Source organism: Zootoca vivipara, chromosome 8 (assembly GCF_965207765.1).
Source record: "Zootoca vivipara chromosome 8, rZooViv2.hap1.1, whole genome shotgun sequence".
NCBI lineage: Eukaryota > Metazoa > Chordata > Lepidosauria > Squamata > Lacertidae > Zootoca > Zootoca vivipara.
In genome coordinates this window covers 57,142,302-57,166,184 of record NC_142591.1, presented here as the reverse complement: position 1 = coordinate 57,166,184, position 23,883 = coordinate 57,142,302, and the positions used below count along the sequence as shown (strand labels likewise).

At 42.0% G+C, this 23,883-nt stretch overlaps 1 protein-coding gene across 1 annotated transcript; it reads right to left on the bottom strand.

Moving 5' to 3' along the window:
* Nucleotides 1-493: 493 nt before the first annotated feature.
* PI15 (peptidase inhibitor 15) lies at nucleotides 494-22,181 on the bottom strand. The gene is made up of 6 exons (XM_035125807.3): nucleotides 21,969-22,181; nucleotides 21,106-21,444; nucleotides 3,573-3,691; nucleotides 2,661-2,793; nucleotides 2,443-2,558; nucleotides 494-1,369 (listed from the first exon to the last, which is right to left on the bottom strand). The coding sequence occupies exons 2-6, from the start codon at nucleotides 21,376-21,378 to the stop codon at nucleotides 1,234-1,236; spliced, it is 777 nt and encodes a 258-aa protein (XP_034981698.2). The 5' UTR covers nucleotides 21,379-21,444; nucleotides 21,969-22,181; the 3' UTR covers nucleotides 494-1,233.
* Between the last annotated feature and the right edge of the window lie 1,702 nt (nucleotides 22,182-23,883).

Here is a 23,883-nt window from a genome sequence, read left to right as displayed (position 1 = left end):
CTCACAACTCTGTTACCTAGTTTAACAGAACAGAGCCAGTTAAAATGATAAAGGTACTGAATTGAGTCAGATTTGGTCATAGGGAACAGCAAATCTGAACAAGGCAAATGCAGCAAATTTTCTATCATGAATGAAGGAACCTAACAGCTCCATCTAATGTCACTGAAAGACATATTGATGTGGCCCTGGGACCTGCATTAGCATGACATCAGCTATCAGGTCTGCTTTGCCAATAGGGAGTACCAATGCAAGGGGGTAAATAGACCACTCTGCAGTGCCCTAAGAAACTTTTATGCCTTCTTTATGAGCATCTGGTCAGAAAAGGTATGTCAAGAAAGGCCTAGCCAGAAAGTTCTGCCTCTTTTGACATGGCTAGGATGTTACTTGCTGCAGCAACATTTTCCATTATTTGTGCTCTCACAGATGAAATCAGTCCATAGCACTGGGCCACAATTGTAACGCGCATGCTTTTAAGAAAAGAAATAAACTAGAATAATTGCTCAATACTGCTTATATTCTAGAACAAGAACCATGTACAAAATATACACTGTTAAGATTTAAGCAAATTTTTCCTCCCAAAATTGTCTGAAGACCTCCCCCCCTTTTTTTTACAAACATATGGGGTTCTGCATTATTATTATTATTTTACTAGAATGCACTTGCTTTTCTCATTCTAAAGAATAACAGACACACAAAAGAATAATTCATAGGTGATTTTGTTCTATTACAGAGCTAATTTGCATTCCTCAAATTGCTTGATTTGTACATATCTTCTGTTTTGCCAGTTTGGCTAGAAGACATTTGTAACACTCAGAACATTGCATACCACTACAACCCTGTAATGGTGGAGTTTTTGCAGATAAGAAAATATATTCCCAATGACTTTTAAGGAAGCAGAATTTAATTACCTTAAATCCAAGTACCCCACTTGAGACTGTTTGTGAATCAGTCAATTACTTGCCATTTCTATAGCTTCCTTTTATTTCTCTTTGTAAATATATGATATCCCTCTCTGCCTATCAGTGATCTTGAAGGGTGGCTCTGTCAATTAAGCAGGGCTGAAGAGGATTTTTGCCACACCCAGAAATCTAATTGCTCAAACTACTTCACAAAGTACATTTATTATTAATAATATTATTAAAATTATTTACATACAATATGTGCAAAGTTCAATATACAATATTTTGTTACAGTCTCATTTGACCAGAGGAGTTATTGGGATGCTGCAATATTTTACTTAAACCAATATAAGTAGTTTGATGTTACTCCTGGAAAGCAAAGATTGTCAGTGCAAGATCCTCCGTAACTGGGAGGGCAAGCAGAACACGGCACCCCTACTTTATATGGCGCTTCTCCAATCCAGTTCCCCCTGAGGAATAAAAGTAATAATGTGATTAGCACATAGAATCACTGTTTGTAATATCTCTCCAACAGATCAATTAGGTTTCGTTTTCTATCTGTTACGTAGGGCTAAAGATTCTGCACAGCAGCGCTCAGATCTGTGTAAACTAGATATAATGAGCACTTGCATTGGAATGCTCTGTAGACTGTTACTGTAGCTGTGGTCTTATATATACTAGCCTTTTGCGCTCTTTCACTCTTGCCTGATGTTCCCAACCCTTCTTTTAGAGCTTCTTAGCCTCTTTTGGATTCTTACGGACTTTTTTATATATATTCTGTTATAACTACTTTTAGTTTTGTTTAAAAAAATGTTGTTGTTTTTTAAATGATTGTACCCCTCCCTCCCCATGCTGGTCTACAACTGTAATAAAGTGTTGTTGTTGCTGTTGTTGTTGTTGCTCTTGTTGTATGTAGGGCTAAGTCTATTTTCTGATTTGGTGAAGAAGAAGAAAATCACAGAGTTTGGTACTTGATATGGAATAGCATCATAATCAGATGTGATATTCATGTTACTCAAGTTTCTAGCCCCTGTGGCTGCGAATGTAGGGTTGGAAGTGTATGGACAAAGTCTGACCACCTAACCAAAAATGCCAGGCTTTGAATAACCCCTGCCTGGCCCTACCACCCAGAAGTGGCAGAGAAGCTGTCAGTGCTGGAGAACCCCTGTCCTTCCAGATGTTGCTGGATTACAGTTCCCATCATCCCTGCCCATTGACTGTGCCCTCAGAAGTTAATGGTATTCAGAATCTGATCACCCACCCTTGCTCTACTCTCATCTGTCACAAATGATAGAAGAGAGTAGATAGAAAAACTTGAAAGTGTCATTATCTCCTCATTTGCTGTCCAGAGCAAGGAGGATCCACCCTGGCACTCTGGCAGATGGCATCGTCACTCATACTGTGAAAAAAAAAAAAGCCCCAGATCTTCCAGCCTCTTCTTTCTTTGTTGCGCCACTGAAAAGATGATGAGTCAGCTCAGTCAGAGAGCCTGCCTGCTAATATAATATATGAAAGCTGGTGAAAGGAACAGAGAGTTACTTACTTTGGGGCATAGTTGCATACCAAATAAACAGCTCGCCGCCAGACTGACCCCCAGACATTCATGTTGTGGCATGTGTGGATTGCACAGCCTATTCGATTGGAAGTGGCCCAAACCATCTGAAGAAAGATTTGTTAGAGTCAAAGGTGGAGAGAAACACAGATAGCGTAGCATTGAACTGAAGCATGATATTGATGTGTGAAAAGCTGAACTCAAATCACCTGGGTGTAATGTGTGCACATGGGCCCATAGCATCTCAGCGGACACCTTGGATTGCAGTCTTGAGGATACGGAAAGGCGTAGTCTTTCACTTCATCGTACCATGGCTTCACCAGCTGGAGAATAGATCGATACCTAGGTGTGGTTGAAGTCACAGAGAGATAGGGACATTTCTGAATGTTCAACATTATTGATGTGCATAAGACAGATATTAGGCTGCGATTATTTCCTTCACATGATCAAGTACTCGGGTATGCTCTGGCCTCTTACAGAGTGACTACAATTTCCATGACCATGGTGTCTTGAAAAACTGACCTATATTTTTGTGAATAAGCCCTAGGACATGCTGAAGAAAACGCATGCTCTGTTTGATGCTAGAGTGTTGTTGATACTTATACATAATCTGTTATTTATGTAGCTTCTGATTTTGCTGGCTGGACAGAGCTGTGAAAGTGATTTTTATTTTATTTATGTATATGTCCTTTTAGAAATGGTATCCCACAAGTTTCCAAATGGTGAACAATAAAACAATATTTAAAAATTGAAATGTGAACATTTGCATATATTTACAACAACTAAAGAGCGATCTCTTTGCCTAATTTGTATATCATGTATTCTTGGACCCACATAACAATCATTTTCTTTACGAAAATAGCAACAGTCACTGTGTTGTGTCAGACCCCATTGCTGATCCATGTGCTCCAGTGACAGAGTACTCCTGCACAAATAGGCTTCTCTGTTTGCTTCACTGGAAAAGAATGCTCTGTGCCTCGATCCTATTGCATATGTGAAGCTGGCTCATTAACTAAGTGAAAGGGGCTGCTTTTGTGCCAGTGTTCTCCGGAATCTTCTGCATCAGGGTAAATGTTGCCAAAATACATTAAATGAATATATGCTACAAGTCATCTGCCCACCTTCCAGTCCGTACCGACAGATTTTGTCCCAAGAATCTCAATAAGTAAGAAGGGCCATGGTCCCAAATGCAGGTGGCAGCCCATGCTTCCGCAGACTTGGCTAGATTTTCATCCCACACCTGGAAAAATACAAAATCTTTAGTAATACTGAACACAGAGACAGCAGGGTGTTCTAAAATATTAACTTTATTGTATTAAGTAGGAGCAGCCAGAGTTCAATGGAACTCAGTTCTGGCACCTCTCAAGTGGGCTCCATTGCCATTAGAAGAGGCATTTGTGGTGAGTTCCAGCACCTATTTTTCTATAAAAACAGCACTGAGTATGAAACAGAGAGAGTTGAAGGCAACGACATGGGGTGTGGCAGAACTTTCCCTCTTCCCTAAATCAGATTGGTCACTTCTGCCGTGTTTCTTACACAAGCCTGGTGGATCGAGCAAACATGATGGTGGGGACTCAGCTAACTCTGTTGTTGTTGTTGTTTAGTCGTTCAGTCGTGTTGTTGTTTAGTCGTTCAGTCGTGTCCGACTCTTCGTGACCCCATGGACCAGAGCAGGCCAGACACTCCTGTCTTCCACTGCCTCCCGCAGTTTGGTCAGCTAACTCAGGACCCCTCTAAATGGGTGCTTTATTGTGGGTTTATTCTGCAAGATGCTTTTGATACAATATGGATGCATTTGTGGTGGATTTATTCTGCTTTAGGTCTGCTATGCTTCACTCATGCTACCATGTTATTGCTACTTGGAGGTGCTCTGGCACAACAAAAGTGTGACAAAAAAACCCAAACCAGAACATCTGTGATTTAAAAAAAAGTTACAGGACTTCAGCAGAAAATTACAGGGTGTACATTGCTTGGAAGCAGTATGACCACCCAAGTGCAAATAGTCTTGGATATGGAATCACAGGAGACTGCCTCGATAGCATCATGAGCACAAATTGCCATGAATGCACAATAAAAATGATGTCTGGCAGGCCCCTGAGGCTTAATTCTATGCATGTATAGGCTTTTTCAGGCATTTGCCTATGCAGTTCTCGGAATATATGAAAGGAGCTATGGGGCTGTGTGCAGACAGTACACCTGCTCCCAGCATCTTTGCCACTGCCAGCTTTATCCATGACATTCGTGCATTGGGGGGGGGGATCTGAAGGGCAATCATCACATTTATTTGCTGGGCACCCTTACAATCCTATGTGTTGTTATTGGCCCCTGGTGGCACGGAGGATTCTGAGCACATCCCGTCAAATGCACAAGCACACAGACCCCTTCGGACCTTCTTGCTTTGCATGCAAAAAGGCCTAAATGGTGGGGGACAATGATGTGGGGGGGGGGGAAAGCTAGCTGGAATTACCTCTTTCCATGCATTTTGATAATGCACAGAGGTGATCACCCGAACGGTGCTTTGCTATTAAGGACATCCCATTGAACTCATGGGAATTACTTCTGAATAAACATGCACAGGCATGTAATATTGAATTGACAATTTACTGCACTTGTATTCCACCCTTCCACCCAGCTGCAGTTTAGCCTCACCACAACCCCCTGTGGCTAAGACTGAATGACTGGTGAAAAGGCCTACCAATAACTTTGGACTTGAATGTGCATCAGAATACTTTTCGATCTTGTTTCAGATCTTCACTCAGCGTTGTTTTAACGCTGCATTATACCTACTGTGTTAAATGTTTTATTTCTGTTGTTTTAGCATTGCTGTTTTTATTATGGGAGCCCAACATGAGAATGCTTACAGTAGTTAAAGGGCAGTAAATAAACAATACTAATATAGACATATAAAATAAGTAAACACTCGCCATAGAATAAGTGTGTGTGTGTGTGTGCGCACACACACACACACACACACAGAGAGAGACAGGTTTTTCATTTCAATCAAGGAAACCAATTCCAAGTTCATATGCATAAATCATGTCCCTCTGTTTAAAAAAGTATATGGACAATATTGGGTGTGAATAAACCTGATGTAATCTCTGGAATGCCCTTCCCACTTGACATAACATGAACAATTAGATCCAAATATGCAGTCATTTCGAGTGTGCTTGGGAAATGTTTTCACCTCACAGTGATCCATTTGGCAGAGCTATTCTGAGACTTGTAGCTTTGTGAGCTGGGTAGGGGTTTCCTCACAACTCTCAGAACTGTACCTTTAACAAAATACAGCTCCCAGAATTCTTGGGGGGAAGCCATGACTGTTTAAAGTAGTATCAAAGTGCTTTAAATTAATAGTGTTTGAATAGTGTTTAACTTAAGGTCAAACTACACATGTTGCAAGGGTTCTGTGATTAGATCTCCCAAATGCCATATATTGTGGCAGGAAGATTTGGATTGTGCTCTGTGGCAAGGCAGAAGGGATTTTTTTAACTCTTTCTCCAGCATGGATTCCATGATGCAAAACAACCCTCTGAAATTCTGTTGGCTCCAGAAGGGTTGGGTGGGAATAGAGCACCCAGCTGAGCTTAATCTGCTCAGAGAGGAGGGATTTTGCATCAGAGTTACGGTAGCACACCCCACTTACATTATGACCTGATCTAAAACCCCTCCTCTACAGCTATTTTTAGGAAGAGAACACACTGGGAGATCCAGGCAGTGACAACTTTAAAGGAGAGTATTTCACTACACTAAAGAGAGATTGTTGTGTCAGCCTTTGTAGGCGGATCCAAAGATTCTTGACATGAACAGTGGACAAGCATTTGTGCCACAGCTTTGGGAAAACAAATAGGGTACAAGATGTTTTGCAGCTGAAGTTGGCTCTAACACCACCATCCACCCACAGTCAGCTATGTGATGCAGGTAGAAAGAGATGTTTTCTTGGCCATTTGTATTATGGACCTTTGTTTCTTTAAGCAGTCCAATGGACACATGCAACCTATGTAGCAATCACCATATATGGCCAAGCATTTAATATAGAGGAAACTACTTCTCTATCTGCCTCCTGCCTCCCCTCTCCTTTTCAGTGCATACTAAGTGATGAAAACACATGAGCTCATTGGAATTTATACAGACAGATTTGGCTGGCATTATGTATTTATTTCAGCTATGAGATCACCTGGATTCTGAGCTGTCCCTTTGCAAAGAAATCATTCTTGCATTTGTAATCTATTGGAAAGTCCATATACTAATATAAATGAATTAATACTGTGATCAGCTAGCAATTGGCACTTTTCTGTGAACAATCTATTAAAGAACTATAAACAAAAGTTTGGTTCAATATTTTGAGACAATGGTATCAATCCACTGAGGTTGCCATGCATAAATTGTCTTGATGGGCAGCATGGATAAAATCCCATACACCACCTCACTTCTGGATTTATAAGAATGTATGCATACAGCAAATGGTTGCTACACCTGTGAGAAATTCCCTCCGCTTAATAACGTATTCTCAGACATCTAATTTTAGTCCTATTTCACACTCTGTGGGTCAACAGATCTGGCTGAATATAAATAATGAGTTGTATCTAGAGTAGACCTCCTAAAATCAATAGACAGGACTAATCACAGGTCCATTAATTTCAAGGCATCTACTCCAAGTAATTTCAATGCATCTACTCCAAGTAAAACTTAGTTGGATGCAGCCCATAGTTTCCCAATCCCAAAACAATATTTAATAGACCTTGAACTGTTTGCCAACCTTCCAAAATGGAGTCATTGCTTTCAACATGTAGAATGTTTGTTTCTTACCATTCTAGGACATCACAGCACTTCAGCCAATAGCTATAGGGGCTCACAGGTAAGCACAAGGGGGAAACAAGGTCATATATGAAACTATATTGTGTATTTCCAAGACTATTTGCAGGCTGCTGTTAAACACTGGTCGTGTGTGTGTGTGTGTGTGTGTGTGTGTGTGTGTGTGCGCGTGTGTGTGAACACATAGATAGAAACAGTGAAAGGCTGCTTCTTTAAAAATCTTTTCAATAATAATAATAATAATAAATTATTTATACTCTGCCCATCTGTCTCAGTTTCCCCAGCCACTCTAGGCGGCTCCCAATTGAGTGTTAAAAACAATACAGCATTAAATATTAAAAACTTCCCTAAACAGGGCTGCCTTCAGATGTCTTTTAAAAATAGGATAGCTGCTTATTTCCTTGACATCTGATGGGAGGGTGTTCCACAGGGTGGGCGCCACTACCAAAAAGGCCCTCTGTCTGGTTCCCTGTAACCTCACTTCTCGGAATGAGGGAACCGCCAGAAGGCCCTCGGTGTTGGATCTCAGTGTCCGGGTTGAATGATGGGGTGGAGATGCTCCTTCAGGTATACAGGACTGAGGCCATTTAAGGCTTTAAAGGTCAGCACCAACACTTTGAATTGTGCTCGGAACGTACTGGGAGCCAATGCAGATCTTTCAGGACTGGTGTTATGTGATCTCGGCAGCCACTCCCAGTCACCAATCTAGCTGCCGCATTCTGGATTAATTGCAGTTTCCGGGTCACCTTCAAAGGTAGCCCCATGCAGAGCACATTGCAGTAGTCCAAGCGGGAGATAACTAGAGCATTCACCACTCTGGCGAGACAGTCCACGGGCAGGTAGGGTCTCAGCCTACGTACCAGATGGAGCTGGTATACAGCTGCCCTGGGCACCTCTTTCAGCAGGTCTGGGAAGGTTCCCTTCCAATCAAAATAATGAAATTATTGGAAGTCAAATATGAACATTTCACTACCCCAAACTGGTAGCTTTAGGCTTCTTTTTCAAACTAAATACAGTGGCATTTGTATAGTACCACATTAGGGATGAAGCTGATCTGGAAGCCCTGTCCCTGAATTTAAAATCCTTACTTTTATTATCAAAACATAGAATCATAGAATAATAGAATCATAGAGTTGGAAGAGACCACAAGGGCCATCCAGTCCAACCCCCTGCCAAGCAGGAAACACCATCAAAGCATTCCTGACAGATGGCTGTCAAGCCTCTGCTTAAAGACCTCCAAAGAAGGAGACTCCACCACACTCCTTGGCAGCAAATTCCACTGCCGAACAGCTCTTACTGTCAGGAAGTTCTTCCTAATGTTTAGGTGGAATTTTCTTTCTTGTAGTTTGAATCCGTTGCTCCGTGTCCGCTTCTCTGGAGCAGCAGAAAACAACCTTTCTCCCTCCTCTATATGACATCCTTTTATATATTTGAACATGGTTATCATATCACCCCTTAACCTTCTCTTCTCCAGGCTAAACATACCCAGCTCCCTAAGCCGTTCCTCATAAGGCATCGTTTCCAGGCATTTGACCATTTTGGTTGCCCTCTTCTGGACACGTTCCAACTTATCAGTATCCTTCTTGAACTGTGGTGCCCAGAACTGGACACAGTACTCCAGGTGAGGTCTGACCAGAGCAGAATACAGTGGTACTATTACTTCCCTTGATCTAGATGCTATACTCCTATTGATGCAGCCCAGAATTGCATTGGCTTTTTTAGCTGCTGCATCACACTGCTGACTCATGTCAAGTTTGTGGTCTATCAAGACTCCTAGATCCTTTTCACATGTGCTGCTCTCAAGCCAGGTGTCTCCCATCCTGTATTTGTGCCTTTCATTTTTTTTGCCCAAGTGTAGTACTTTACATTTCTCCTTGTTAAAATTCATCTTGTTTGCTTTGGCCCAGTTGTCTAATCTGTTAAGGTCATTCTGAAGTGTGATCCTGTCCTCTGGGGTGTTAGCCACCCCTCCCAATTTGGTGTCATCCGCAAACTTGCTCAGGATGCCCTCAAGCCCATCATCCAAGTCATTGATAAAGATGTTGAACAAGACTGGGCCCAAGACAGAACCCTGTGGCACCCCACTAGTCACTACTCTCCAGGATGAGGAGGAGCCATTGATGAGCACCCTTTGGGTTCGGTCAGTAAGCCAGTTACAAATCCACTGAATGGTAGCATTGTCTAGCCCACATTTTACCAGCCTCTTTACAAGAATATCATGGGGCACCTTGTCAAAGGCCTTGCTGAAATCAAGATAGGCTACATCCACAGCGTTCCCTTCATCTACCAGGCTTGTAATTCTGTCAAAAAATGAGATCAGATTAGTCTGACATGACTTATTTTTCAGGAACCCATGCTGACTTTTAGTGATCACAGAGTTTCTTTCTAGGTGCTCACAGACTGTTTGCTTAATGATCTGCTGTAGAATCTTTCCTGGTATTGATGTCAGGCTGACTGGGCGGTAATTGTTTGGGTCCTCTCTTTTCCCCTTTTTGAAAATAGGGACAACATTTGCCCTCCTCCAGTCTGCTGGAACTTCGCCTGTTCTCCAGGAATTTTCAAAGATTATTGTCAGTGGTTCTGAAATCACCTCTGCCAGTTCTTTTAATACTCTTGGATGTAGTTCATCTGGCCCTGGAGACTTGAATACATCTAAGCTAGCCAAGTATTCTTGTACTACCTCCTTACTTATTCTGGGCTGTGTTTCCCCTGCTGAATCATCTGCTCCATATTCTTCAGGTCGGGCGTTGTTTTCTTTCTTGGAGAAGACTGAGGCAAAGAAGGCATTGAGGAGTTCTGCCCTTTCTCTGTCCTCTGTTTGCATTTCACCATCTTCTCCTCTGAGTGACCCCACTGTTTCCTTGTTTTTCCTTTTGCTACGGACATACCCATAAAAGCCCTTTTTGTTGCTTTTAACCTCTCTAGCGAGCCTGAGTTCATCCTGTGCTTTAGCTTTTCTGACTTTGTCTCTACACGTGCTGGCTATATGTTTGAATTCCTCTCTGGAGATTTCCCCCCTTTTCCATGTTTGTACATACCCCTTTTAAATCTTAACTCAGTCAAAAGTTCTTTAGATAGCCAGCCTGGCTTCTTTAGGCACCTTCCATGTTTCCGTCTCATTGGTATTGCCTGAAGTTGTGCTTTTAATATCTCCCTTTTAACAAACTCCCAACCATCATAAACTCCCTTCCCTTTTAGTATTACTGTCCATGGGATTTCACCCAGCGTTTCCCTAAGTTTTCTGAAGTTGGCTTTCTTAAAGTCTAGAATTTGGACCTTAGTATGCTTGGTTGCTCCTTTCTGCTGGATAATAAACTCCAGAAGAGCATGGTCACTCCCACCTAATGATCCTGCCACTTCTTCTACCCCACTAACCAAGTCATCACTATTGGTTAGGACCAGATCTAAAATGGCTGATCCTCTTGTTGCTTCTCCCACTTTCTGGACAATGAAGTTGTCTGCAAGGCCAGTGAGGAATCTGTTCGACCTTATGCTCTTGGCTGAGTTTGACATCCAACAAATATCAGGATAGTTGAAATCCCCCATTACTACTATCTCACTTCCTTTGGAATGCTTGGCCATCTGTTCCAGGAAGGCATCATCTGTGTCCTCAGTTTGGCTTGGGGATCTATAGTAAACTCCCACAATGAGATCAGTGTTGTTTTTCTCTCCCTTAATTTTGACCCAGATACTCTCAATTTGGCTTTGAAGTTTTAAATCCTGGATCTCTTCACAGGTATACATATCCCTAACATATAAAGCTACTCCTCCTCCTTTCCTGTTTGGTCTATTTCTCTTAAATAGATTGTATCCCTCTATTACTACATTCCAGTCATGAGACTCATCCCACCAGGTTTCAGTGATGCCTATTATGTCATATTTAGTTTGCTGTACCAATAGCTCAAGTTCATCTTGTTTATTTCCCATGCTCTGTGCATTAGTATACAGACATTGAAGACCGTTGATCATTCCCCCATGTCTCTTATTTAAGGATATTTTCGTCCCACCACTAGGTCTGCATGCTGCTTGCTCCATTTGGTCCTTGACATTTGGATGATCATCTTCAGCATTTGATAGACTCCTACCTTCAGGACCACTGTCTCCCTCCCCCACATAAGTCAGTTTAAAGCCCTCCTGAACATGCACAGTGCTTACTTCTAATCCTGTGTGGTTGACTACTGCTGTTTCCATTTCAACAATTGAGAACTAAAACCAAGAAGCAGTGGTCTGTGCATGGTGGCACATAGGCCTGGATCCAAACCTCCCATGTTCTACCTGTCAAGATTTAAGGCAGTGTATTTGCCATATGGAGTTCTTCTAATAGATATGGAAAATTTCCCTTGATTGTGTTGAATTAAACGAAATCTCTGTTATTTCATCAGAAGAATAAACCTCTTGCAAAATCTTACAGATTAATTTTAGCTCTTGCCAAACTCATCATGAAAATCCTATTTCTATATTCCACTATTAGTCTCCCAGCATTTCTAGGAATTACATTCTTTGGATGCAATTTTTATCCTGTGACATCACCGAATATTCTGTTGTTAAGTTAAATAGCTCAAAACCGGCAATATTCCTTTGTTTTGTTTCAGATATGGAAGTGAATTAATGATGTCAAGGGGAATAGTTTCCATATGTTTCGGTGCATAGTCCTGAACTCCTTGATATGTCAAATATAGAATCTCATATGATAGGATCTTTCTACATTCAGAGCTGAGGCAACAGTCAGACTAATTGTACTAAATCATTAATATATGCCTAATTCTGATGTCTGCCTTTCACGAGGGATCTGGCTGCATTTATTTTGGGGTGATTGATCTTTTAAAAGACTTTCCACAAATATTAAATTTGCATATGGTACGTTTTCCTCCAATCAGACCACTTTCAGGAGAACTGGAGTGAAGCACTCATGCCATAGCTATTCAAACTAGGCCATTGCTTCCTTGCTTCCTTTCTTTTTTAATAGTTCAGGAAGCGCTTTGTACTAAAAGGAGATCCTTTCCAATGTCTATTTGTTAAAACTGCTCTGTGATCTTTCATTGTTAACACATTTCCTGGCTTGATTTTTTTCAACATTTCCAATAAGAATTTTAGTTCAGTCTGTAGCCAGTTGCTGCAAAAAAGCCACCATGTGGATTATATCATTTGGGGAGGACTGGGAAGGGCAGTCAGTTGAAAAAAACTGCAGCTTTTGACACATTCTCAGATTTTAATACGCCATTAAAAGGTTCATAGGGACCTGGCCAATTTTCAAAAACATAGCTATGCATTTAAGCAGATGCGTATCTTGTGATGTTAAAGACATTATGTGCTCTTAATGTATCCATGTATATCCCAGTCAAGGTTCAGTTTTGGAAACATTCACTTTGATAGTCTGGCCAAAATCAAGGCAAAACAATGATAAGAACATGACTATGACCTTGTTAATGTTTCTTGGCTGACATTGCACACCGACGGCTGCTTCTAATGTTGCATTTCCTTTCTTGCATGTTGGAAATGTAAGCAAAGATTTATCCCACAAAAAGCCAAAGGCAGCAGTTGTGACTTTATAATGTTAGAATGGACTCATGTCAGTAAAAAGCAATGGCCTGCAGAGAAAGTTCCAGAATCTTTATTAGACACATTTATAATATTTGCCTCTGGTATTCTAAAGCTTTGAAGACGTATTCTTTCAATTAGTTCCTGGCTACTGCCCTGCATGTGTTTTCAAATCTCAAATATAGAAATGAGCTACTGAAAGCAGCTCTGAGACAGGGATTTTACCCAGTTGGTTCCTGGGTTGGGATCTAAAGAAGAGGCATGAATGCACAGGATATTTCCCTTCAAGAAATCCACTTGGTCTGTCAGCCCCAGCAGTTTCCCTCTGCTGAACAGATAAGCCTCTTTTTAAGTTGAACAGTAACTTTTAGCTTTGGCAGTGGGCATTGCTGCAGTGAAAATATTTAAAATCTTTGACTGAGCAATGTATTTCTCTTCTTCACTCACACACCTTTTCTTTTCTTTTCCCCCTGTCCCATCATTTTGATTAGCACAATAATTAACTTACGAACTACCGCAAGTAACTGCAGGATGATTGACAGCAGGCTTGTTCATGTAAGAGCTTCCTCGCTCATTAAATACTTTTTGTTTATGGGGGGAGGGAAATGGGAAGGCCACCTTCTCTGTAGTTTGAAGGTTGAGTCAACATAGTATGGTGGTTACTGAGATTAATCTTCAGTGGGATTAATTTTATTGCATGGTTGATATTATGAACTGTCTATTGTGTACCTGATTAGCTGGGCACAGTTCACAGTCCAAGACCATTCAATGGCAACACAGGCCAGCATGCTGTCCCTAGAAATTCTGTAACTGAGAAGCAGCACTCTGACAGTTTTCAGGCCTTGCTTGAATATAAAGGCTCAAAAGAGCATTGCACTCTAGCGGGTCAACAGCTGCCTTCCTGGAAGTGCCATTTGGGAGCTCTCCTGGGTGCTGTAGAGCCCAAACCACCTGCTACTTGTGCTTTGCATATGCTGCCTAGGTAGTAGTTGGCTCCTAGATGAATGCAAGCTTCAGACATTACTTAAGCAATGTCTTTGGACCTAACATTTCTGTACATTAGTCAAAATTGCAGTCTCTTCCACAGAACCATTGTCTAAGTTATACAGTGGTACCTCGGGTTAAGAACTTGATTCATTCTGGAGGTCTGTTCTTAACCTGAAACTGTTTTTAACCTGAAGAACCACTTTAACTAATGGGGTCTCCTGCTGCCACTGCTGCACAATTTCTGTTCTCATTCTGAAGCAAAGTTCTTAACCCGAGGTACTATTTCTGGGTTCGCTGAGTCTGTAACCTGAAGCGTCTGTAACCCGAGGTACCACTGTATAAATTGTAGTTCCATTTCCCCATCTCTCTCTGACCTTGCTCCTGAACAACTCTGAGTGCTGGTGCCACATCACATCTTGTCCTCTATATACAACAGTACACATTATTGAAAGTTAGATGAGGCAGTAGAATCGCCAGGTTCTGCAGCAACGCCACTTCTTAGAGTAGCTTTGGGTAGCTAACTGTAAATTGGTACAGTATTCAAACATGTCACAAGACTCCTTGTGCCCAAGTCTACTTATCTGCTAGCAAAGGAACTTGGAGGTAGGGCAAGATTCAGTTCCCAGCCCTTTGCCACCCACTGTTGTGTACAAAACAATATTGCAAGGTTCTAAGAATATTGTGGAGTGAACCTACGCCTATGATTTAGTGTGCATTTTTAGTTCGTAACAATTCAGCGGGTTTTTAAATGCAACCATAACTGAATGCAAGATCATAACTTGAGCTGGGAAGATATTTTATCTAAGGACTTGTCCACACTTCCATTTGCCCCACCACACTCCCCCCACCTAAGGAAAACCCACAGTTTAGCACACAATTGGAAGAAATGCCAAGTGGGTTTTCAACGGATTGCCGTTTGTACTGATTCAGCACTAAAGAGTGGGTTTTCCAGGGGAAAGCAGTGGGGCAAAGGCAAAACCACTTGGACTCATGGCTAGAAATCATAAGACAAGCACAGAACTTCTCAGACCTAACTAGAAGTGTGGGTAAGCCCCAAGCAGTACACATACTCTGTATGCAGCAGGGCCCAGGTCACAGGTTCTCCTGTGAAAATAATCAGATACTAGGTGATGTGAGAGACCTCTGCCTGAGATCCAGAGACCAGCTGCCAGTCACTGTGGACAATATTGGGCTTGATGAGCATCCAGTCTGCTCTAATGCAAGGCAGTTTCCTCTGTCCCTAAGACTGAACTGACACAGACATGCAATTGTGGTTTTCTGAAGGCTTGTCCTTTTCCAGTGGCCTTGGAATACAAACCCATTTTGTGACCTTTCAGCACTGCACACTTGTAGGCACGAACAATGTGTTCCTAACTACTGCATGTGACATTTGCTATTTGAGCTTCAAAATATGCTAGGGGGTCCAGTGTCTCTTGCAATGACTACCTTACAGTGAAACAAGTTTATACTCACATTAAAGGCTCATTCAGGCTTCACTTTCTAGACACACTTACCTGGAAGTAAATCCCATTGCATACTTCTAGATATAGGTAGGATTGTGCAGTAAGAATTTATGTCAAGGATAGTGTGTGATTGGAGATACAAAATCTATGCCATTTCAACTAAAGTGTTTGGGGGCTAGGTTAATAATTACATATGGTGGTGCCTTCTCTTTGGTGGCACCACTTTTCCATAAGCCAAGCTTATGGAACTCTTTCTCTAGGAGAAAGAATTAGAGGTTAGTATTGATATAGTGAGCAAAATGGAAACCTGGTGGTGTCACTCTGTACATCAAAGAGGGCATTGAGTCCAACAAGGTAGAAATCCCAAAAGGGGCAGACTCCTCTGCAGAATCATTGTAGGTGATGGTTACTGGACACCAATAATAATTACATACATGCTATTGTTCCCCTGATTGGCCTGCCATTTTTAGTGTCTTCTTAAGACCTCTGTGTACTAAGTTGCTGGAAGCCACAGGAGGAATGAATGCTCTTGTGCTTGAGTCCTGTTTGCCAATTCCTTATAGGCATCTGCTTGGACACTGTCAGTACAGAATCTTGGACTAGATGGGCGACTGACCTGATTCTACAGGCTCTTCATATATTTTTATGTGGTACATTTGCCACTCTCCTTCCCTCATTGTTTAGGAGAACTTTCACCAGATGAAAATTGACCATCACATACTGAATTTCCACCTCCCCACTATTGACCACCATGATATGTAAGATAGACAGTGAAGCTCTCAACAATAGTGGACAAGTTTTTTTACTTATTTATTATATATAGTCAAAAGCAATCTCTGTTGATATTATATATGTTAATCATTCCTAAAAGGGTTCACCTATTAAAAATAAGTTTGAGTTATGCCCTTCCTTCCTTCCTCTGAATTTTCTACTCAAAATAAGTCAATATTACTGATAAGTTGTTAGCAATACATGGCCATCTAAAATGCTCCTGTGACTTTAAACATTATTTTTGTATAATAAAACAATAGCCCTTTCAGAACTATGTGAATTCTTTACTCAGTAGGTAACAGAATTTCTGCTAATCCAGCCTATTTGTTACATTAAAATGCATTCACCGAAAGCTGCAAAGAAATGGAATTTTATATGTAGAGCTGCTGTAGTACATAGTAATTCATCTCCAGGGGGCCCAGAAGTGCACCGGAAATGGCGCACGCGCATGCACACAAGCTATTTCCAGTCCCCCGGCAACCCGGAATTGGGCCGCCATGCCATGCCGCTAAGAGTGGGCAGCGGCGGGTGGTGGTGGATAAATCAGTCCAATGGGCCAAATCTGGCCCCGGGCCGTAGTCTGGGTACCTCTGATGTAGATGCAATGCTAGGTGCTGTCTACTACTTTAGACAGTTACTTCAGCAGACAGTATGCAGATTTGTTTTAACTGTCTTAGTTAAATTGGTTTGGTAACCCCACCAGAAGAGCTACCTGATTTGAAATGCATGGGCCCTTAATAAAAAATATATCAAGGGGCACTTTTGATGTTTCCTCTCCACTCCAGTCCTTTGCTGATACCTAAAGTGAATAGTTTTCAGTAGCACTACACAATTTCTAAAGAACTGCAGCAATTAAAATGGACAGGACACCTATCATAGGCAATAACCAGTTGTGGAAAGCCTTTTTCCATCTTTCGTCCAGCCTGCTTATTCTCCCCATTCATACTTTCTTAATTCCTTCAAGAATGAAATACAAGCACATGTTGTCAATGAGCATGGAAGAGCCAGACCTCAGTGGTAGAGCCCATACTTTTCATGCAGAAGGTTCCAGGTTCCATCCTCAGCACCTCCTGGGGAGCAGATGCTAGTCAGTGTAGGCAACACTGAGTGTGATGGAGAAATGGTCTGACTCAATATAGACCATGTTCCTATGAAGGGCAGCTGTAGGAGCCCAATAGAAGGTTGAGTCTCTTCCCATTCCTGTAAGGTTAGGGAACACTCTGGTTTCTTCCCACTCCATAGTACATGCTCAGTAAATCTTCTTCTGCCTCATATTAACTGGCTTGTTAGTGACTTTATTCTTACACAAATGATGACAGGGCAAAGGGCATTTGATGGCAGGGCTGTGCATGGACCCTGATCTGATTCAGGGCTCAATGTAGCACTTCAGAGCCCTATCCAAACCTGGGTTTAACACAGATCCACATGCCGAACCAATTCATGGGCCTTGCACAATGCTCTACTTGAGTTTAAAACCCTAAATAAACGTGGTCAAGAGGATGGGGCAATCAAGGGTTGCCTCAACCCTCCCCTGGGTCAACTCCTAGGTTGTCAGAGATTTGCCCAATTTGGTTTGGGATTTGGCTGGAGCCAGTACACAGCCCTTGTTCATACAACCTCTCAGCAGGGACACGGTGTCACTGTGGTCTAAACCACTGGGTCTCTTGGGGTTGCTGATTGTAAGGTCAGCAATTCGAATCCACGTGATGGGGGTGAGCCCCCATTGCTCTGTCTCTGCTTCTGCCAACCTAGCAGTTTGAAAGCATACCAACGTGAATAAATAGGTACTGCTGTGGTGGGAAGCTTAACAGAGTTTCCGAGTGCTCTGGCTTCCATCACAGTGTCCCATTGTGCCAGAAGTGGTTTAGTCATGCTGGCCACATGACCCAGAAAGCTGTCTGTGGACAAACGTGGCTCCCTTGGCCTGAAAGCAGAGATGAGCGCCACACAGCCCACAGTCGAATTGACTGGACTTAACCATTTAGGAGTCCTTTACCTTTACCTTTTACCATACAACCTCTCAACAAGTTCAAGGAATGCTAGAGATGAGTCACTGGGACACAGGAGCTATCTCACCCCTACATCTGTGCATTCAGAGTGAGTGAGGAAAGGTATTTGTACATTTACTTTACAACACAGACAGCACATGCCAGGACTCCCTGCAAAGGTGGCAGTGAAAGAGGGGCAGGGCTTCTACACATTCGCTCAACACCTTCCCACTTTCCTTGAACATTGGGTAGTTATCTGACACCCCCCCTTCCAACATTATAACTTAATGAGGGAGGGAGAGCAAATCTAGATTCTTTAATGTGCAAACAGAGCTCTAAATCCGGTTGTGCAATTATATATTTGCAAGGGTTTCATGCATAGAAAGAACTATGGGAATTGCTAGATTTACAAGACTGATTCAACCAACCATTTCCTTGCATATCAACTGGTTCGCCCAATGACTCTTGTTAAGCAATATTTTTCTTGTAGTTTACATTGCGGGGAATACAGTTAAGGTTGGGTCCATCTCACTCAGCTGATGATTCTGTTGGGTCCTGAATTTTTTTTGGCCAATACCACAAGGTATTCTGGTCCCTTAGAATCCACAAACTTAAGGATTGGCTGCATTCCAAGAACATGGGCATTTCCTGGCTCTCAGCAAGCTTGGTTCCAGCGTGCTGCACTTATTTCCAAATGTCTGGTATGAAAAGCTTTGACAGCAAAGGTAATCTAAACCTGAATGGCGGAAATGGTAAAATTGGCTTCCAAGACACAGACTGCTTATACAAGACAGCAAGCTTTGCAAACATTTGGGGAGGGGGGTGGATCAGGAATCCATCCTTAGAATGCATTGACTAAACACTTGGGCTACAGGCATGTTTGCTCAGTCACTGGGATTATCTCCTGCTCTTTCTGATCCCCGTTTTCATGTGTTTGTGTGTTTTACATATTTTTCCCTGATGTCTCTTGTGTTGTTGTAGGAAGAAGATGAATGACCTGGATGTTCAACACTGATATGGAATTTATATTTTCTGGGAATGAGGTGGCTATTTTAGTGATGAGGCAGGAAGAAGGGATTTCAGCCAAAGAAAGTCATTCTATTCTTGTTTACTTTGTTGCATATTTGATGCGCTTCTAATATCAAAGCTAAATATAATAACAATAACAATAACAATAACAATAACAATAACAATAATAATATATTATTTATACCCCGCTCAATCTGGCTGGGTTACCCCAGCCACTCTGGATGGCTTCCAACAGAATATTAAAATGCAATAATCTATTAAACATTAAAAGCTTCTCTAAAGAAAACAATCACTTTTTTAAAATATCTGGTGAGCATGTGGGCTGGATGGGTCATGTGTGGCATCAGCGCAGCTTGTATGGGAGTGGTAAAGTACCAGTTGATCCACCATCCCATATAATTAATAGATTTTAGATGTTACTGCTGCAGTATGAGATTCAACCACAAGGAAACGGTGCCATCTGCTCCTCAAAATGGCCATGCAACATTAGCTGCCTTTTATGGGGGACAAGGAGGTAGGAGAAGGTGGCAGGAAATCTATGATCTATATCCCAACTCCTAGAGAAGCTGAGGATGGTCCTTTCTAGGCCTTTCTTCCAGCAGGTGGTGGAGGAGGTTTTGTGCTGAATTCCAATTTAAAGTTGTTTTCCCCTGATCCCTTCTCTCCCTCTCTCTGTTTTCATCCTGCGTCTACGGTATTATATCTGTTTATATTATTAGTCCTTAAGGAAGGTAGAGATGGGAAACTTGCGACCTTCCAGATGTTATTAGACTACAGCCTCTACCATCCCTGACCATTGGCCATGCTGGCTTGCCTGGGCTGATGGGGTTATCGTCTTAAACATCTGGAGATAACCAAGGTGAAGAGAACTCAGAAGTGCTGTGGCACAGTTGCACTTACTGAATGCACCATGAGCTTTCCTGAACATTGTCAGGTACAGTTAACCGAAGCCAATCCACTACAAACTTTTATTGGCTTCACATTAGGTAACTGCCATGACTTCCCCCTCCCTCCCTTAAAATAAAAAATAAAAGAATGAATCTTGGAGACTGTAGTTTGCAGAACAGGATGAGAATTCTCTTTTACAGGTCGGTAATATCCCTCACAGAACCACAAACACTATCATTTCCTGGAAAGAGGGAATGGCACTTAACCTAGTTCAAGTCTGCAATGTTAATATGTCCCATGGCAATGTTAACATATTTCCGCCGCCTCCTGGATTTCTCTCTCTCAAAAGCAGAAACCAATTATCACACAAACATATCATGATAACTGGAGTGTTAAAAAATATCCATGCTTTAATATTGCCATGGTTTTTAGGGTTAGGTTTAACCCTTAAAAACCATGGGAGCATTAAAGCATGGATACTAAACTATGGGTGATGTACTGTAAATTAATATGAGCAAGTTGCCCCAAATCCTCATTCAGATTCCATCATTCCCTGACCATTTTGCCATGCTGGTTAGAGATGATGACTACTGGAGTTCAACAACATCTGGAGGTCATTCTGTTATTTTAGGTATGGTAGGAACCCTACATTCAGATGAACCATTGCAAAGAAGATTGAAAAGCTCCCCCACCCCTGCTCCAGTAAGTTTCTGATTGTTTTTATGTATTGCAGTGATACAAACAATGCCGTATTAATGCAAGAGGTTACTGGCATTCAGAATATGCACAACTGAAGACAGACCTGTAATAGTGGCATGGCAGCCACTATTATACCCTATCCCAAATTTCTGTGTCATAAGTGGCCTGGGTTATTCTGCTCATTCAAAGCTCTAGAGAGGTTTGAAAAGCCACTGGTCTAATTTAAAAGAGAGTGGGAAAGAAGAGCGGAAGAAATGACATAGTGTAATATTAAGAGTAGCCAATGTACTGCCTTCCAGTCATTGTTGGACTACCACTCCCATCATTCTTGGACAGTGGCCATGCTGCCCGGGGGCTGATGGGAGTTGTAGTCCAACAACATCCGGTTTGGCACCACCTTGGTTTAGTAGAATGAAACATCAGCTTTATACTTTCTGAAGTTCAGGAGTGGGTAGGGAAGTAAATGAAGGTCTACTTACCATATATTCCATGTTAGATGCTGGTGGGAATACTTTGCCTCTGACTTGGTTGTGATAATCCAGAATGGCAATCATGTCATTCTGTGAAATATATCGTTTCCTCCTGGTTTTGGGAGGGCTTGCAGAATCTGGAGGAATGTTCAAGGCCGCTCCAGTGTCCGTGTAATTATTGGCTGACAAGACCAGCTCTGTGGAGTTGTGTGACTCTATTGCACTTGTTTCACAGAGAATGGAAATCAAGAGGGTAGCACTGATGACAGAAATTACTGTCATTTTGGGCCCCTGGTGGTGGGGTGGGGAGCAAAGATTTACTTTAACTCACAACGGTAAGCAGAAGATCTGTGAAGGGAAAATGGTTAAATCATGTGACTGGGGTGAATGTGAATATCTTTCTCTTTCAGATGAGCTTCCCCCAACCTTGCATTTATTTATAGTATTTTACCTGGTTCTTCAGCTGTTTAGTCATCTACATAAGGTAGGTAACTCAAACGATAATGGATAATGTTTCAAGAGAGTCGAATAATGCCTTGCTTTGTCTCAAGTTGCCTAGCAACCATATACACACATTGCCCTATAACGTACAACAGGATTTATTACTGGCCATCTGACTACTGCATAGAGCATCTAATAGCCTGACAATGAAAGCTCCATCCATCCTGGTGATTAGGAATGTGCTTTTGCACTCATTCCCCCCACCCTACACCCGCAATAAATATTCAGCTGCAAAGCGATAGGCAAGAAACCTGAGAAGACATGGAAACACAGTATCTCACTCGTACGGCTAATAACTGAGTCCAGCAAAATAGGATGTGCATTAATAAAAAAGTGCATGCAAAGCAAACTGACAGAGCTCAATGGCTTACCTCTTTTCAGAACCAAAAAGCCTAGTGTATTGTCCTTCCAAGTTAAACAGCTCTTGTCTGTGCTCTAGTGTGAACCCTTGGAAAGAAGTGTGTGTCTTATTACAAACCCTCAAAGAGAAAGAGAGGGAGAGAGAAACTTTGCAAGCTTTCTAGTGGCTGGCTACAGGAGCTGCTAACAGCTTTTATATGTTAGTCTGTGTGAGCCACGAAGGGCAAATCTTTCCAAGAGTCTTTTGCACAGCCAAAAATGAAAGGGGTGGAGTTTTGCACAGGAAACACAGTGATTGGTTACCATCTGTTTTGGGGTGGTTTTTTGGTGTGTTTTTTTTCTGTGGGCTATTAGGTTATTATTTCACACACCCCTACCCCTGACTACAAAGAGGCAAAAGTCTACCCTTTTCCCTTTCAAAATGTTCCACCTTTCCCACAGTTTTCCTGCCCCCACCATCCCCTTCCCACACACATTTGGCATCCAGTTTGGTTCCTTAATAAATATATATCTGATAAATTGCACATATATTTTGTTTTTCATGAGTTTTCTTTATATAATGATATTATAGCATGTACAATCAGTAGCTTAAAGCAACAGAGAAGTGTTTGGTTGATCAGGCAGTACTGTGTGAAGCCGACACTTGAAGCTAATAGGTTTATTTTCATGGCAATTGTGAAGCCAGAATGAATAAACTGATAACTTGGGAAAGATGTTCAGTCACCTGAATGCCTGCCTATGAAAAGCTACAGAAGCAGCTTGACTTGAGAGCAAAAGGGGGTCAGGGAAACATCTGGTTCACATTTAGCAGAATATAGTTGGAATTACTTAGGCAGGGAGCATTTCAGCCACTTATACAGCAAAAGCTGAGGGCATAACACTAGGTCCGTGAAGAATGCAACAGCAGCAGGAAGGGTAGCCAATCACCCAGAGCCAGGAATCCCATATTATGGGGTTACAGATTGGAGCGCCTTCAATGTTCGGCAGAAGCAGTGCCAGGTCTGGGAGGCCTGAGGAAATCTTCAAGATCAGGCCCCTCAAACATTCAGTAAAAATATTGTGTGATGTCAGTGGACCGAGTATTCACAGGAGAAAGTAATGGAAGCAACAGAAACAGAGAGGAGCACTGTGGGTATGCACACAATATACTCTGGTGCTTACCCACTTTGCATACAGAGAACATGTGAAGCTGGTTCACAGTCAAGTCAGATAGCAGATCCATCTAGCTCAGTATTGACTACACCACATGGGGACAACTTGTGGCCTTCCACTTCCTTTGGGGTGGCCCCTCAAGCTCTGAGAGAGAGAGAGAGAAGGATGAATGAAGATGTCTGTTGTGAATGTGTGAGACAGTGGGGGCAGGGGGAGAGAGATTGAGAATGGATGGTTGACTAATGAAGGGGAGAGAAGAGGGGAGAAGAGAAAGTTGTGGGGGTATATCATCTCCTTTTTTTTGTTTTGGGCCTGGACACCGCCATTAGTATGTGCTACCCAATCACTTTCTCCCCAGGAACATATGGTCCTTGACCCAAAAAGATAGTCTAATACACACTGACTGGCATGGTTTCAGACAGAGGTTGGGTTTTTTAATGGACAGCCATTGCGGAAGAAAGATACAGTGGTTAAAGCAACAAGCAGCAAGCAATGACACTTTAATTCTACCGAAGAAACCACAAGATGCCTAAAGAAGGCCACTCAATGCCTTATTGCTAAATAATAATAATAATATATTATTATTATTATTATTATTATTATTATTATTATTATTATTATTTATACCCCGCCCATCTGGCTGGGTTTCCCCAGCCACTCTGGGTCACACAGTGATCTATTAAACATTAAAAGCCTCCCTAAACAGGGCTGCCTTCAGATGTCTTCTAAAAGTCTGGTGGTAGTTTTTCTCTCTGACATCTGATGGGAGGGCGT